General features: G+C 37.0%; 1 protein-coding gene across 1 annotated transcript in view; it reads left to right on the forward strand.

Annotated features, from left to right (window-relative positions):
• LOC107549835 (zinc finger protein GLIS1-like) overlaps positions 1 to 17,595 on the forward strand; it is a 53,956-nt gene that overhangs the window by 32,776 nt on the left and 3,585 nt on the right. Inside the window, exon 8 of the mRNA XM_016231010.1 lies at positions 6,882 to 7,042. Within this exon, the coding sequence (XP_016086496.1) occupies positions 6,882 to 7,042 (161 nt within the window). The remainder of the gene's footprint in view (positions 1 to 6,881; positions 7,043 to 17,595) is intronic.

The raw sequence follows: 17,595 nt of genomic DNA on the forward strand, positions 1-17,595 counted from the left end.
TATGAAACGTCTAGTTGCATTTGAAGATGGAGCATTTTGATTTACATGTTTAAAGCCTTGAGTATACACTTGGCTGCCAAAGTCAACAGCAGCTGCCGCTCTTGTTTTCCCCCAAATGGTTTAGCAGGACGTTAAACATTTTGACAAAATTATATAACTTTCTTGACTCCACTGCTGCAGCCTCTGACCTCATTGCTAAATGTGTTTACCCTGGCTGAAATGGCCCATTTAGACTCCTTTTACTTCGCAAATACTAGTGTCATTTTCTGAAGCTAATATTAAAATATATGCCAGTGAAAATACATCTAGTGGTCTCCGTTGTATGGAGTTTGAGATGGAGGGATGCAGAAGTGTTTGGATTTTGCTCAGAGGAACGTGCTCACCAGCCTGAAGGGCCGAGGGGTTTAATGGGTGGCATTGGCACCTCAACGACTTCATTTACATGTTTTGTAGGTGACAGTTTTACAGTAAAATTAGGAATAGCTGATCCTGGTCTACCTTAATGGTAATGATAAACAGGTTTGTATTAATGAGAGGAAATCAATTTTTTTTACATGTTTTATTGGAATACGTTTATATTCACAACTGTTTCAAAATTTAAGGTTGGTAAGATTTCTTTCATGTTTTTGAAAGAAGTCTTTTGTGCTCGGCAAAGCTGCATTTATTTTTGACAAAAATACAGTAATAAAGTAAACTACAATAACCATTTCACATAAATTTCTATTTTAATATATTTTAAAATGTAATTTATTTTTGTCAAGCTGAATTGCTCAAGTCTTCAGTGTCACATGATCCTTCATAAATCATTCTAACGTTCTTCTTTGGTTCTCAAGAAACATTTTTTATTATTATCAGTGTTAAACTTTTTTTTTGCTGCTTAATATATTTGTGAAAACCATGATGCACTACCATTCAAATGTTTGAGGTAAGTCATTTTTTTTTTACTATTTTATTTATAAAGTGACACCAAAGACATTTATAATGTTACAAATTATTTCTGTTATTTCAAATAAATGTAAAATAAATTCTTTCTATTCATCAAAGAATCCTGAAAAAAAAGTAGGTTTTCAAAAAAATATAATAAGCAAATTAGCAGCATAAACATGTTTTCAACACTGATAATAAGAACAATTACAATAATTAATAATTGAGCACCAATAATAACTGGTAATTATTGAGCATCAGATCAGCATATTAGAATGATTTCTGAAGGATCATGTGACATTGAAGACTGGAGTAATGATGCTGAAAATTCAGCTTTGTCATGACAGGAATAAATTACATTTTAAAATATATAAAAATATATAACAGTTAATTATAATATCACACATTACCACAGTTTTCACTGTATTTTTATTAAATAAATGCAGCCTTGGTAAGCATAAGAGACTTCTTTCAAAAACATAAAAAATGTCTTAGTTATTCTAAACTTTGACCAACTTTGCATGTATATTTAGTCTCATTAGTCTCATAAAACTCTTGATTAGTGTCATAAAATATAGTCATAAATAATCAAATTCCTTGAACTTGAGTCCATTTCAGCAGGTTTCAGTATCACCCCCTGATCTAAACAGTAGCTGCACTGATACATTGTATCTTAAGCTAATTTCCCCGCTTGACTGCACTTTCGCGTTTGAGTGTTTAGAAGCAAGCAATAGGCTCGGATCAGTAAGGGCCTGATCTCTCACGAGTGGCTTTAGTTTGCTAACCAGAACCAGAAAGGTTCCCACCGACCCGTGCCAAGTCAGCGGCCACTTCGTTCTTCAATCAGAAGAGCTTACCGTGAGACACTGGGGATATCCACGCTCTCTCATACACGCCGTCTCCCAGTGGAGCACAACCTGACAGGTGAAACAAGACAAACTGGGAACAGAGCACTCATCTTCATGAATCTTCATTCAAAAAGGGGGGGGGATCCATCTTGATCTACTTTGTCTCCAGCCAACTCCTGGGGGATTTGTGTCTGTTTGAGCATAAGGATTGCCTCACTTCTGAAAGCAGCACCTCTGTTGCACGATTTGTAAGGTCTTTGACCCCTCCAACAGGGATTAAACTGGAACGTGACACTAAGGGGTTTAAAAATGACAGAGCTTTTCATGAACCTCACAGAGTGCATTTAATAACAGTATTATTCCATCATCCAAAATGTAACTTTTCAATGTGTGTCAGGAGTGTAAACCTAACTTCAAACCCCCCAGTGCTCGTTTATTCACATTAATGTGATTTTTTTTTTTTGGTGGTCAAAGTTGCTACAGTATGTCCCATCTAGACCATAGTTCTTTGAACCTTTTGGTGGTTACTTTCTGAGCCAGGCGTAGAGTAACTATGTTCATTAACGTGGAGCACATCCAGTGAATCATATTCAGAAGAGTCATGTTCACTGAATCATTATCTGATGTGCTGAGTAAGGACTTAATCATGTCAACTGAGCGATGCTCTGGGATATTCATTCAGGTTCCCATGGAGTCACATTCAGCACTTTGGCTTTATTACTCAATCTGCTACTTTTAAGAAATACCATTTGTAAACACTTTGTTCACAACCAAACTATTAAGAGTTAGGTCATTATACTTTTAAGTTCCTGTGAAGTCGACTCATTGCCTTTTTTAGATAGTGGACCAAAGTTTCCTATCCCATCACTCTTGACTCAAAACAACCAATTCAGAAGGCCCAAAAATCTGTGATAAATACAATTTTGCATGACACAATTCCCCATTTTGTTGGTTCTGAATGGAGGATATGGTTACAATTTGTTGAATTACTGCTGCTGCGATCAATAGAAAATGCAAATAAACCTACTTTAAATTAAAATGTACTTATTTAAAATTTGTGGAATGTTATTTTAAATCTCAATTGCAAAACTGGTATGTTTGTGCGGAAAATAATATTTAAACTAAACCAATGCATAAAAAGTGGTTGCTATTAGGGCTGTTGTTTTAATTTAATTGATTAGTTATGGAAAAATAATGCGATTTAAAATATTTTAACGCGATTGATGCACTGGCCCTGCCCCAGACCTGCATATCATTACATTTAATAGCCTACAGTTGACTGTTGACAAACATGATGCAGGGCAACAATTGTGATTTAGCCTATAAAATGCAGATATATGCCCTTAAAATGTAATATATATATATATATATATATATATATATATATATAAATGCCCCTGTATGCGTTTTTGTCTCATTTATATAATATGATAAGCGATATCGCACGAGTGCAAATGTGATTTTAACAGTTCAGTAAATAAGAAGTTAATATTGTGTTATATTTTAGATAGGCTACAATATTGTCTGTTTTTGATAACGAAAATATTACAGCAGCATATAAAGTCACAGCAGAACTGTTGTGCATCTCCGAGTAACACACAGCAGTGGTTAGTTTCTGAATGAATCCGCGTTTTAAATGAATCAGGTGATCCCCGATGCATTGATAAAGAGACCCATTTACTTAATTCCTGAATGAATCCGCAGTTTGAATGAATGAATGACTCAATGACTTACTCATAAAGACATTTACCGCCACTTACTGGCAGTTGTAGTTTCTTATTTAGAGTAGCATTTCATAAAACATTTAATAAATGAATAAATAAAGTGATAGTTCACCCAAAAAGAGAAGTTCTGTGATAATTTATTCCCTCATGTCGTTTCAAACCTGTATAACTTACTTTCTTTTATGGAACATAAAAGAAAATAATGAAGAATGTTGGTAACTAGAAGAAAAAGAAGACTGTTGGTAACCAAGCTGATCTGGTTATGACTTTATATTAACAAAAATAATGAGATTTTCTCAAATGATCTTTGTTTATGTTTCATAGTTTGTTAGGTAATTGTAGCCTAAACGTTTATGGGTAATAGATTTTTTGTTGTATATTTCTTTCTAAAGCTACTTTTTGTAATATCTACTTGATATTTTCTCATTAAAAAATTATTAATATATAATATTATACATACAGCATTTATTTGAAACAGAAATGCAAAAGTCTTCCAGCATCAATTGTACTTTTCTTTCCTTATTTAGATCCTGGGTGGCACTGTGAGTTACTTGAGCAAGACAAATGCTTTTTTTTATCACTTTTAAATATTAGATGAACGTGAACTTTTGGACGATCAGTTGGTCAGCAGGCATATACTGGTAAGCTCTTATGACGTGAAAGATATGCTGTATAGTCACAAAAAGAGCCTGTGAATGTGAAAGCAGATGATCAGTGAAGGTAAATACCGAAGGGAGAGATTAATCTTGTATATGAAAGATTCCCCTCATTCCTGGAGCCTTAGCAAGCTGCAGCTGGCAGTGATTATAGCATGATTCACTTTAGCTGCACATAGAGGCTGCTTGTAAAAATATAAACAGTATAACTGTTTCCTGAGCTTGTGCTGACAGCAGCTCCCAGGGGAAACGCTGCCGCAGTGCTCTCTGCAGAAACACATGGCCACACGTCATATCACAGCCAGCGACTAGATCCGAACAGCTTTCCTGCATACGAACACAAGCTAGCCCGCTAACTCTAATTCCTTAATGTATATATGCTGCATGCCTTGTGAAATATATTGTGGACATGGCTGTCTGAGAAAAGTCCCATGACTCATGGGGTTACATCCAAGAACAGTTTTAAAAATTGGATATTTTTTATGCAGTTGTGATGAAACTGAGTCCTTGGAATGTGAATTTGGCTAACAGTGAAAAACTACATAATGGTCTAACAGATGTAACAGCCCTTATCAGTCCTTATCAGATTCTGGGCAAATGAACGATGGGAAATATCACTCCCACACGAGGCCTGAAACATAAATAAAAAAGAATTATCAGCTCATTGGAGTCCAAATTTTATGGACTCCATGAGTCGATGATAGTGCAAAAGGCAATTTAAATGCCATTTAAAGGTCAAAGTAATGAACAAACATTTGTTGCTTGCTGGTGGGTTGCACATGATATGACATTCTCATTCTAGAGCGTTTGATTGGACAAAAATTGGTGTAGTGCAGGATGTCATCATCAATGTTTTTGGTTATTTTTTCTAGACAAGAAAGACTAAATATTAATATGTACAATACCGTTCAAAAGTTTGGGATCGGTAAGATTTTTTATGTTTTTAAAAGAAGTTTCTTATGTTCACAAAGGCTGCATTTATTTGATCAAAAATATAGTATAAAAACAGTAATATTGTGAAATATTATTACAGTTTAAAATACTGTTTTCTATTTGAATATATTTTAAAATGCAGTTTATTCCTGTGATGGTAAAGTTGAATTTTCAGCAGCCATTACTTCAGTCTTCAGTGTCACATAATCCTTCAGAAATCATTCTAATATGCTGATTTGCTGCTCAAGAAACATTTCTTATTATTACCAATGTTGACAACAGTTGTGTTGCTTAATATTTTTTTGTGGAAACTATGATACGTTACATTCAGATTTCTTTGATGAATTGAAAATTCTAAAGAACAGCATTTATATATCATGTCTTTACTGTCACTTTTGCTAAATTTACTGTGCAATTACAGAAAAAATATTAATTTGTTAAAAAAATCTTGCTGACTGCAAACTTTTGAACCACAGTGTTTATCTTCTAAAAGTGAATGTTATCAGTATTTGTGAGTAGACTAGCATATACAGTGAATGGGTTTTAGCTTTAAGGGCCATGGAAAAAGCCACAAAACTCTAATATTTATTCTGTGAGGACTTTAATATTTAGGTAAGAAAAGTGAACATATTTATAAATACTGATCTCATATGTGACCCAGGACCACAAAACCAGTCTTAAATCGCTTTGGTATATTTTTAGCAATAGCCCAAAAAAATTATATGGGTCAAAATTATTTTTCTTTTATGCCAAAAATCATTAGGATATTAAGTAAAGATCATGTTCCATGAAGATATTTTGTAAATTTCCTACCATAAATATATCAAAACTTAATTTTTGATTAGTAATATGCATTGCTAAGAACTTAATTTGAACAACTTTAAAGGCGATTTTCTCAATATTTAGATTTTTTTGCACCCTCAGATTCCAAATTTTCATCTCAATTTAAAAAAAATTACCCTTATGACTGGTTTTGTGTTCCAGGGTCACATATATCATTAGGGAGAACAAACAGGCAGTAAAGTGCATTAATTTAATTTCCTCTGACCCTGCATATCTTACATTATAGCTGTATATGTCCTCACAATATCTCTCCATAACTACATCATGATGAGCATCTGTTTGTCATACTTCTGTTTAAACAGGCGATTCTTTGAGTTTGTTTTTGTTCTCTGTTCATTTCTGAAATTCAGAATATGATTCTTTGATGTGTGCACTAAAGGCAGAGAGCCTTGACTTAGGGGGCAGGAACGGCTTCACAGGGCCGTTGGGCTGGCACTCCACGTTTCGCTGGAACTTGGTTTTGCATATTTGAAGACTTGCTTGTGACAGCTGCATCTAATGGCACTAACAAAGCCTTTATTTGTTCCATTGTGTGCAAGCATGAGAAAGCTATCATAACTTCCCCAAAGCCATCACAGTGTACAGTAAGTCAGGGACATGTTATGTATAAGTGGCATCTGGAGTAAAGAACAGGCTTGTACTCAATCAAAACCAGGCTCATGACTTTCCATTATAACAAGAATTGGAAAAGGATAAAGCATGTTAGAATAAATAATAATAATAAAAAAAAATAATGTTTCACTTTAGGCTATGTGACTCTTTTTCTGAGGTAATCCTCTCAGATATTTTTCAGGATTAAAGGTAGGATGGGGTGAGGTTATAAAGTTGCTATAAATTAATATTCACAGGACTATAAATGATATACTCTATATGAAATGTTATAGGTTTTTTTTTTGGTCTGTTTATCTTCAACCATTAATCTTATTAGTTAATGCTCACTTTCTCTCTTCCAGGTTGTCTGGAGCTTTGCTGTCTACAGGGATCAATCTGCTGAAGGCCGCTACATCTCCTCCACCAACACTAGAGAAGCAACAGAACTCCTCTTCCAGCCAGCAACACCTCCACACTCACCATAAACCCTACACCACCTTCCACAACCTGCCTTCAAGTGAGGGTACGAGAACTTCTGTGTTTGTTTGCTCTGATTTTATTGGGTGGTAGTCTTCACACACATTAAAAGTTCAGCACTTCCTTTAGGATGATTTAAAACTGCACTGTATATATATACAGTATATATATATATATATATATATATATATATATATATACAATGTTGGGAAGGTTACTTTAGAAATGTAATCGGTTACAGATTACAAGTTACCATATTTAAAGTGTAATAGTAGTGTAACTTTTTCAGTTACTTTATTAATGTAACTGATTACTTTTGATTACTTTTATAAATTTCTAATGAATGTTTATTTGCAACTGTTAATCATTTTCAAACATTTACACCATGCAGGGTTAACCTTACAGTAGTGCTCAAACTTTCAAAATCCTTCATCACTTGAATTAAGATGATCAAATTTGAACACATCCACCACAAAATCAGACTTTAGTACCACCTTTTACTTTGAGAGTGATCTGAAGTTCAATGCAGATTTAATATCATAAGAAATAGTTTACTGACACTGTTTTTGAAAACAAATCTTTGCATAACTACAGGAAACATTGCATCTAACAAGGGTTTGAAAAAAAATAGTCAATTAAAAAATAAAAGCATATACATCAACTCATATACGGTTATCTAAAAAGCATGTGTCCTATTGTGTACTAAACTCCTGAAACATTGATGTCTCTTTGTATATGATATGATGATAGTTTTCTCAAAATAAGTAAAATGCTCATGAAGTGACTCAGAGCAGTTCTAGAGATTATGTTTATGTGTTCATGTACTCATATATTGAGGCGGCAGAGGCTGAAAACATCGCAAGCTTCAGTAGGCCTATGTGTAGTAAATGAAACCGCATGTCTGTGCCATTAATTTCCACGAGGGGCAGACTGGGAAAAAAAATTCAGGCTGGGAAATCTCACACTCAACAACAAATTCTGAAACATGGACAATCCTATTTTTTGTATGGACCTCACATAAAAAAGGTTTAAAGGGGTCATATGATGTTGCTAAAAAGAACATTATTTGGTGTATTTGGTGTAATGAAATGTGTTTAATGCGGTTTTAGGTTTAAAAAACATTATTTTCCACATACTGTACATTATTGTTTCTCCTCTATACCCCACCTTTTTGTCGATTTTTACAAAGCTCATCGGTCTGAAAAGCGAGGTGTGCTCTGATTGGCCAGCTATCGAGGCATTTGTTGCATCCAGTGGGGACATAATTACGGATTATAATGACTTATATTGTCTTTTTACACATTGCGTTGCATCACGCCGCGTAAACATAAAACCATGTCTACATTTGTGATCGGAGAAATGACAAACAACAAGCACTACTCTACACTGCTCAAAACTTGCATTTTAATCATCAGTGGCAAATCCTTTAAATATGAAAACGTACTTACAGACTGTGAGTCAGAACAGCCGGCATTGTAGTCTACTCTTCCAGGATCAGAAAACAGTCCTCCATAAAATGTGCTTCATTTATTTATATGAATATTTGGGTTGAACTGTTCTGGAACAGTGTTGTAAATACAACTTAACCACTGATTTCTAGTCGTGTCCTCTTTTGGAAGGCCAAACAAAGTATTTTCGCTTTTGCAACGAAACACACAGCGTCTTCACAACATGGCGGCGGTGGTGGCAGCAACAATAAAGTTACTCCTCCTTTCTTTGCGTGAACATTTGGGTGGTGTTATGCAAATCTTCCCACACAGTGACGTAGACATGTGGGGGCGTGTTAGAACGAGCCGTTTTAGGAGGGCGTGGACCAGTCTTAACTTTTATAAAGAATATCTCTTTGGGTTTGAGTCTTTAGTCTTTGCAACTTTTGGATCTTATCTATTCACAAACAGCTTGTAACACTCCAAAGTGAAAGGAAAACTTGAAATCGCATCATATGACCCCTTTAAACCTTTCTCAGCACCCTGTCGAGAGTATCATCAAAATAAACTATGAGCCACAGACACAGTCATGTTTAGAATATCAAGCGTGAACATTATTTTCCACATACTGTACATTATTGTTTCTCCTCTATACCCCACCTTTTTGTCGATTTTTACAAAGCTCATCGGTCTGAAAAGCGAGGTGTGCTCTGATTGGCCAGCTATCGAGGCATTTGTTGCATCCAGTGGGGACATAATTACGGATTATAATGACTTATATTGTCTTTTTACACATTGCGTTGCATCACGCCGCGTAAACATAAAACCATGTCTACATTTGTGATCGGAGAAATGACAAACAACAAGCACTACTCTACACTGCTCAAAACTTGCATTTTAATCATCAGTGGCAAATCCTTTAAATATGAAAACGTACTTACAGACTGTGAGTCAGAACAGCCGGCATTGTAGTCTACTCTTCCAGGATCAGAAAACAGTCCTCCATAAAATGTGCTTCATTTATTTATATGAATATTTGGGTTGAACTGTTCTGGAACAGTGTTGTAAATACAACTTAACCACTGATTTCTAGTCGTGTCCTCTTTTGGAAGGCCAAACAAAGTATTTTCGCTTTTGCAACGAAACACACAGCGTCTTCACAACATGGCGGCGGTGGTGGCAGCAACAATAAAGTTACTCCTCCTTTCTTTGCGTGAACATTTGGGTGGTGTTATGCAAATCTTCCCACACAGTGACGTAGACATGTGGGGGCGTGTTAGAACGAGCCGTTTTAGGAGGGCGTGGACCAGTCTTAACTTTTATAAAGAATATCTCTTTGGGTTTGAGTCTTTAGTCTTTGCAACTTTTGGATCTTATCTATTCACAAACAGCTTGTAACACTCCAAAGTGAAAGGAAAACTTGAAATCGCATCATATGACCCCTTTAAATCCTTAGGTTGGGGACATGCAAAATAATTAAAAGTTCTCTCCTGAACTGCACCTTCACTTCCATTTTTCTTTTCAGTCTCTTTATTTTGCCCCGATGTCCATCTCTCACATGACGTTAATACTCAAGATTTAACAAAACTATACTTTCTAAATTGCCTACATGTCAAAATCACTACAGTATCTTTATAGAAAAATCCTAATGCTGAACATGAGTCATGTTTTTCCCTTACAAAAATTAAGCATGCTTTTATTATAGTAAAAGTACAGTAACCATGTTTTTTTTGGCAAATGGATTACCATTTGTATTTATTTTTACTACAAATTCCATGGTTAAACTATGGTTAGTGTAGCAAAAACCATGGTTTAACAATAGTAACCATTGTCTTTGGATTCATAGTAAAAATCATCGTTAATTTTCCTTCACAATTTGAGTTGAATTATTGAAATAAATTAACTTTTCCACGGCATTCTAATTTATTGAGATGCACCTGTATATATAGCTTTAAATATGATTTTTATCCTATCAAAATTTTGATGCATTGAAATTTCATAATTCTTGTTATCAATTTCAATATTAAAAAATAAATAAATAAAAATTAAAAATACTAGCCTAAGTAAAAACAAGCTTATACTTAAGACAAGTAAACAGCCACAAAATACAAAAAAATACCTACTTGAAACACTTAAAGCACTGCATAAGAAATGTTATTGTATTAAATAAATGTATGAATAGTCTTCACTGTATAAATTCAATATACATTCATTCTTATTTATTTTACAAAAGCGATTCAGTCAAGGACAGTGAGTTATTTTCTTTCTAATGTTTGATTAACATTATTGACATAAATTTTAACAGCAGCTATATTAGGCTGCTTTAGAGGAATAGCTAAGCTCCCCCAAAAATAAAAGATCTGTTGTTGTTTTAAACCTGTATGAGTTTCCTTCTGCTGTTGAATGTAAAAGTATATATTTGGAACAATACTGGTAACCCAACAGTTGCTGGGCCCCCATGACTTCCATAGTATGAAAAGCAAAATACACTACTGGAGTCAATGGGGACCAGAAACTTTCTAGTTACAAACATTCTTCAAAATATCTTTCTTTTATGTTGAGGTGAACAAAGAAATTCATACAGGTTTAGAACAACTTGAGGCTGAGTAAATGGTGACAGTATTTTAATTTTTGGGTGAACTATCCCTTTAAAATCTCATCATATTAGGATCTCATATAGCCAACTACTGCACATGTTTTATATTTAACTATTAACGTTCATTTAAGACAAATGACTGTGTTGACGAGGAGACATTTTGACACATAACTGTGCAATTGAACATTTAAGCACATGCCGCGAAAAATAACTGAAGTTAGACTGGCGCTGTAGAGCAGGTGCGTGCCACGCGAATCAGGCCGCGTGACCGTCTTAATGCGCACATTTGCCAAAATGAATTCTGCCCCACTGCTTAAAGGTGCAATAGGTGATTGTCTTCAGAAAATTTTTTTGTTATGCTGGTTGAAAGTCTCTTCACATCCCGATAGCAATTATTAAGTTAAGTGGTCTAAATGTATTTGTCTGTATTTATATATTCTGTGGAAGGCATAGGATCAAGAAATGTTCGTCCAATCAAAACGCTCGGTCCAAGCGTTTTAATAAGCTTTCCTACCTGCCTGTCAACGTATGTATAAGCATACCTCTGCGCACCCGGTTCGCGATGACAGGATACGTCATCAGCGCGTTCACGCACACTGTGCAGACAGAGCGAGGATGGCAGGCAAACATCAACAACCCGATCTTTCTTCCTGGTATTGTAGTATTTTTAAAGATTTCTCACCGGTGAATGACACATGATGTAGCCCAGCGGTTAATCTAGTCCTCGCGCCAGCTCGTTAGAAGTGAGCTACGTGCATGAACTGTGTTCCGATCGATATGATCCCTACACAGTGTTCATTGCTCCCTACTCTCTGAGCAGGGGAAATCCGTTGACGTTTACTTCACTTCAGAACATGGACTGGAATTGGGAACCTGATGTAGCCTATTGTAGTAATGTTGTCTCTTGTATTCTGGTCTGTGAGTGTAAATGCGTTCAGGGGGCGTGGCTTTGGACGGCGATTGCAGGGAGGGTGGGACGTTCGCTTTCAGTGCTATCAGGCTAAAGTTAGCATTTTCCAAGATCTCCTATTGTACCTTTAATATCCCTGAACAGTTAAATTAGTTTTTAAACCACAATGCTTAAAATGCATTTAAATGAAAAGCTTAACCTACATCATGCCACGCAAAATTATTGATATATTTCTACCGGTTTATCTCTCAACCCATAGGCGAATATAATTTGTTCAAACACAAAAAGCAATATACATCCATCAAGTTGTTAACTTGTTAATCAAACCAGCCTAAAATCTGTTGAGTCAATGACGCTGTGATTTTATCTGCTCCATGTGCCCGGTCCACTTGCTGTTTCACAACTTCCACTCCATCATCAACTTTAGTAAAATAACCTGATAGCTGGGAATTTTACTGACTCACTAACTCATGTTTTCCCCTCTCTCCTCATTTTTTTTTTTAGAATAGCCTCTCTCTCACTTTCTTTTTTTAGAATAGATAAATTTTTTTATCGAAGATTGTTCTTTGCATGGCCATTTCCAGATTATGCCAGGCCCAGAACGAAGTGAAGAGAGGTGAAAGCGGACATTGCAGCGATCACCTGATTGATACTTGGTGCACGGTCGTTCAAAAGTAAAAATATAGAATAAATGCATTTGATTAGTAAACCAAATTCAAACGTGACATTTTAATCTATAAAGGTAATGAATGGAATATATGGAAAAGCTCCACTAAATAATAGCGCTAATAAGTGAGGGGTGGGGCTTTGGCAATCGGCTTTACCTATGACCAGTCAATCTACTCCACAGCCAATCACGGGCCCCCTCCTTGTCTGGGCCCCGGGGCTTCACCCCCGCCTAGCCCAATGGTTAATGCGGCCCTGACTTCCACAGTCCACTCCATTCTCTCTCTCGCATTGATTACTCTGATCCAAACCGTTTGGCGGAGGCGTGGAGAGCGTGCGAGCCGAAGCATTGCCAGTCACGACTAACCGATTCATGATTTATTAGAAATTTAATTATCGAATGGCGAATTGGAATGGAAATCATCGCTTTAGTACATTCGGCAGGCAACTATACAATAGTAATATTAAAATAGCGGGCCAAATCGGCTGGCAGGCCACCGGAATGTCCTGGTTCTCCCGATGGCCAGTCCACGCCTGATTTCCACAGACACGCAGAATGTGCAGGATTCATATAGGCCTATTGTCTTTTTGCGGCTTAATATTCACAGACACTAGTTTTGATTCAAGTGACCTACTTTTGATTTATTCGTCCAAAATGTGGCATATTCCGTACGCCTTAAGCCCCGTTCACACTAGCAGCGACTTTTGTCGCTGCAAGTCGCCAGGGGCTGGCGATGAGGTTGCTAGTGGGCGTTCTCAATACTGGTTGCCTTGACAGCGAATCAGGTTTCTTGCCGCTAAGTACAAACATTTTGGAGGCAAAAGACTAAATATTATCTAAATATAAATTAAATCCGTACATACAAATAAAAATGAATGAGAAACAGAGCCTACTTTCTTCCATTGTGTATGTTTATCTACGGCGCGAGAGGAGAACGATCACATGAGCTCTACCGTCTTCTTTCCTATTGGCTGTCGCTCCCAAAAGTTGCTCTTCATTTGCATAAAGTTTAAGGATTCTGAACTTTGTCGCGTCGCTGGACACACCCCATTCGCTCGTGCTGCTGGAAATCGCCAGCTCTCCATTGAAATGAATGGGATTGTGTCGCTTTGCTGTTGCGTGTTGCTTGTAGTGTGAACGGGGCTTTAGGCTATAGGAATTCCGTTTTTATGACTGGATTCTACTAACCAGTCTGTGTTTTCCGCATCGCGGAAATTATAGGGCCGTATGTCTCGGCGTAATCAGTGCAATTTGGGAAAGAAATCAATTAAATCTGTATGTGGATGTGCTCACTAACTCATGTTTTCCCCTCTCTCCTCATTTTTTTTTTTAGAATAGCCTCTCTCTCACTTTCTTTTTTTAGAATAGATACATTTTTTTATCGAAGATTGTTCTTTGCATGGCCATTTCCAGATTATGCCAGGCCCAGAACGAAGTGAAGAGAGGTGAAAGCGGACATTGCAGCGATCACCTGATTGATACTTGGTGCACGGTCGTTCAAAAGTAAAAATATAGAATAAATGCATTTGATTAGTAAACCAAATTCAAACGTGACATTTTAATCTATAAAGGTAATGAATGGAATATATGGAAAAGCTCCACTAAATAATAGCGCTAATAAGTGAGGGGTGGGGCTTTGGCAATCGGCTTTACCTATGACCAGTCAATCTACTCCACAGCCAATCACGGGCCCCCTCCTTGTCTGGGCCCCGGGGCTTCACCCCCGCCTAGCCCAATGGTTAATGCGGCCCTGACTTCCACAGTCCACTCCATTCTCTCTCTCGCATTGATTACTCTGATCCAAACTGTTTGGCGGAGGCGTGGAGAGCGTGCGAGCCGAAGCATTGCCAGTCACGACTAACCGATTCATGATTTATTAGAAATTTAATTATCGAATGGCGAATTGGAATGGAAATCATCGCTTTAGTACATTCGGCAGGCAACTATACAATAGTAATATTAAAATAGCGGGCCAAATCGGCTGGCAGGCCACCGGAATGTCCTGGTTCTCCCGATGGCCAGTCCACGCCTGATTTCCACAGACACGCAGAATGTGCAGGATTCATATAGGCCTATTGTCTTTTTGCGGCTTAATATTCACAGACACTAGTTTTGATTCAAGTGACCTACTTTTGATTTATTCGTCCAAAATGTGGCATATTCCGTACGCCTTAAGCCCCGTTCACACTAGCAGCGACTTTTGTCGCTGCAAGTCGCCAGGGGCTGGCGATGAGGTTGCTAGTGGGCGTTCTCAATACTGGTTGCCTTGACAGCGAATCAGGTTTCTTGCCGCTAAGTACAAACATTTTGGAGGCAAAAGACTAAATATTATCTAAATATAAATTAAATCCGTACATACAAATAAAAATGAATGAGAAACAGAGCCTACTTTCTTCCATTGTGTATGTTTATCTACGGCGCGAGAGGAGAACGATCACATGAGCTCTACCGTCTTCTTTCCTATTGGCTGTCGCTCCCAAAAGTTGCTCTTCATTTGCATAAAGTTTAAGGATTCTGAACTTTGTCGCGTCGCTGGACACACCCCATTCGCTCGTGCTGCTGGAAATCGCCAGCTCTCCATTGAAATGAATGGGATTGTGTCGCTTTGCTGTTGCGTGTTGCTTGTAGTGTGAACGGGGCTTTAGGCTATAGGAATTCCGTTTTTATGACTGGATTCTACTAACCAGTCTGTGTTTTCCGCATCGCGGAAATTATAGGGCCGTATGTCTCGGCGTAATCAGTGCAATTTGGGAAAGAAATCAATTAAATCTGTATGTGGATGTGTGTAAATATTCAAATGTAATCCCCTTTGTAATCATTAACATTTTTATAAGTAACTGTAACTTAATTACACATTTTTTCTTAGTAACTGTAACTGATTACGGTTACATTTATTTTGTAATTAAATTATGTAAAGCCGTTACATGTTACTAGTTACTCCCAATTACATAAATACAACATTTATGTAGGGACAATAAACAACATTTCTCAAGAGCAATTTTTGAAGGGGACACAAATAATCCAGCTAAAATTGTACTTGTAAGGATATGTATACACAGAGGAAAGCCTTACTATTACTGCAGCAGGGAGGCCGTGATAAATCAGCTGTTGTGGTCGCACAGCGACAGAGGTCGTGTCCGTTGTAGACATTACTATCCGTCACAGTGTTGCCAAGTCCGCGGTTTTCCCGTGGAGTTGGGCTACTTTATCACTGTTGCCGCGGGTTGTTTTTCATGTTTGTCAGGATTGAAGCATCCCCAATAACGTTTATTTTAGCCCCCAGAACGCAGTTTTTACTGGGGGACCCCCTCGAAACGTGGTTAGTTTGGGCTAGTTTTGGGTAGCAATCGGCGGGTTTTGTTATGAAAACCTGGCAACCCTTTCAGTTATTATTGCTAATATAGCAACTCATCGAAAAATACATTGGCATCATCTGTATTAAAGAGAAAATAATCACTTCATCTGATGTTTAAGTGAATAAAATAGCCTTGACAGCCATGACTTTGTTCTCTCTCACCGGACTCGTGTGTGTGTGTGTGTGTGTGTAGGTGATGTAAAAGAGGAAAGCAGGCATTTGGACCAAAGCACTGTGAGGCAAGGGAGGGGGAAAGTCAAAATGTTTCTAAACTTAAAACACATTTTTGCCCCATTTGTGTTGTTTTACTGCTTACACAATTATTTAAAGTACACAACATTGTTATGTACAACACACTTTTGTCAGGATTGAAGCATCCCCAATAACGTTTATTTTAGCCCCCAGAACGCAGTTTTTACTGGGGGACCCCCTCGAAACGTGGTTAGTTTGGGCTAGTTTTGGGTAGCAATCGGCGGGTTTTGTTATGAAAACCTGGCAACCCTTTCAGTTATTATTGCTAATATAGCAACTCATCGAAAAATACATTGGCATCATCTGTATTAAAGAGAAAATAATCACTTCATCTGATGTTTAAGTGAATAAAATAGCCTTGACAGCCATGACTTTGTTCTCTCTCACCGGACTCGTGTGTGTGTGTGTGTGTAGGTGATGTAAAAGAGGAAAGCAGGCATTTGGACCAAAGCACTGTGAGGCAAGGGAGGGGGAAAGTCAAAATGTTTCTAAACTTAAAACACATTTTTGCCCCATTTGTGTTGTTTTACTGCTTACACAATTATTTAAAGTACACAACATTGTTATGTACAACACACTGTGTGGTTTTTAATCATATTTTTAGGGGGGACAACTGCTATATATATATATATATATATATAGCAGTTGTCATGATATGTCAAAGCATATAATGCAGTTCAATACATTGATGATTAAGAGATGAACCAATGAATGTTCCTCAAAAGCCTGATGTATCATATTTGATACTCACATTTTAACTTGGAAAAAAAATTATGTATGGATAATCAAGTAAACCTAAGTTGCATCAGTCCAGTAAGAGTTCATCTTGAAATGTTACTAACAATATAATTCTATTCTTATGTTTACTTTATTCAAATGTACAAGTAGATGTAGAACGTTTTTTTTTACAACAGCTTTTTCTGCAAACTTTTGATATTTTAGAGACCTTAGAAATTTCCATATCACATATGACACATATGTTTAAAGGGGTCATATGATGTTGCTAAAAAGAACATTATTTTGTGTATTTGGTGTAATGAAATGTGTTTATGCGGTTTAAGGTTAAAAACATTATTTTCCACATACTGTACATTACTGTTTCTCCTCTATGCCCCGCCTTTCTGAAACGCGTCGATTTTTCCAAAAGCTCATCGGTCTGAAAAGCAAGGTGTGCTGTGATTGGCCAGCTATCCAGTGCGTTATGATTGGCCGAATACCTCAAGTGTGTGACGGAAATGTTATGTCCCTTACCATATTGTGATGATGCCGTTAGGCCGGAGCGATGATTCAAAAACATGAAAACCCATTATAAACGAGGCATTTGTTGCATCCAGTGGGGACATAATTATGGATTATAATGACTTATACTGTCTTTTTACGCGTTGTGTTGCA

The sequence above is a fragment of the Sinocyclocheilus grahami genome, unplaced genomic scaffold, assembly GCF_001515645.1.
Source record: "Sinocyclocheilus grahami isolate Dianchi unplaced genomic scaffold, SAMN03320097.WGS_v1.1 scaffold16.1, whole genome shotgun sequence".
Lineage (NCBI taxonomy): Eukaryota > Metazoa > Chordata > Actinopteri > Cypriniformes > Cyprinidae > Sinocyclocheilus > Sinocyclocheilus grahami.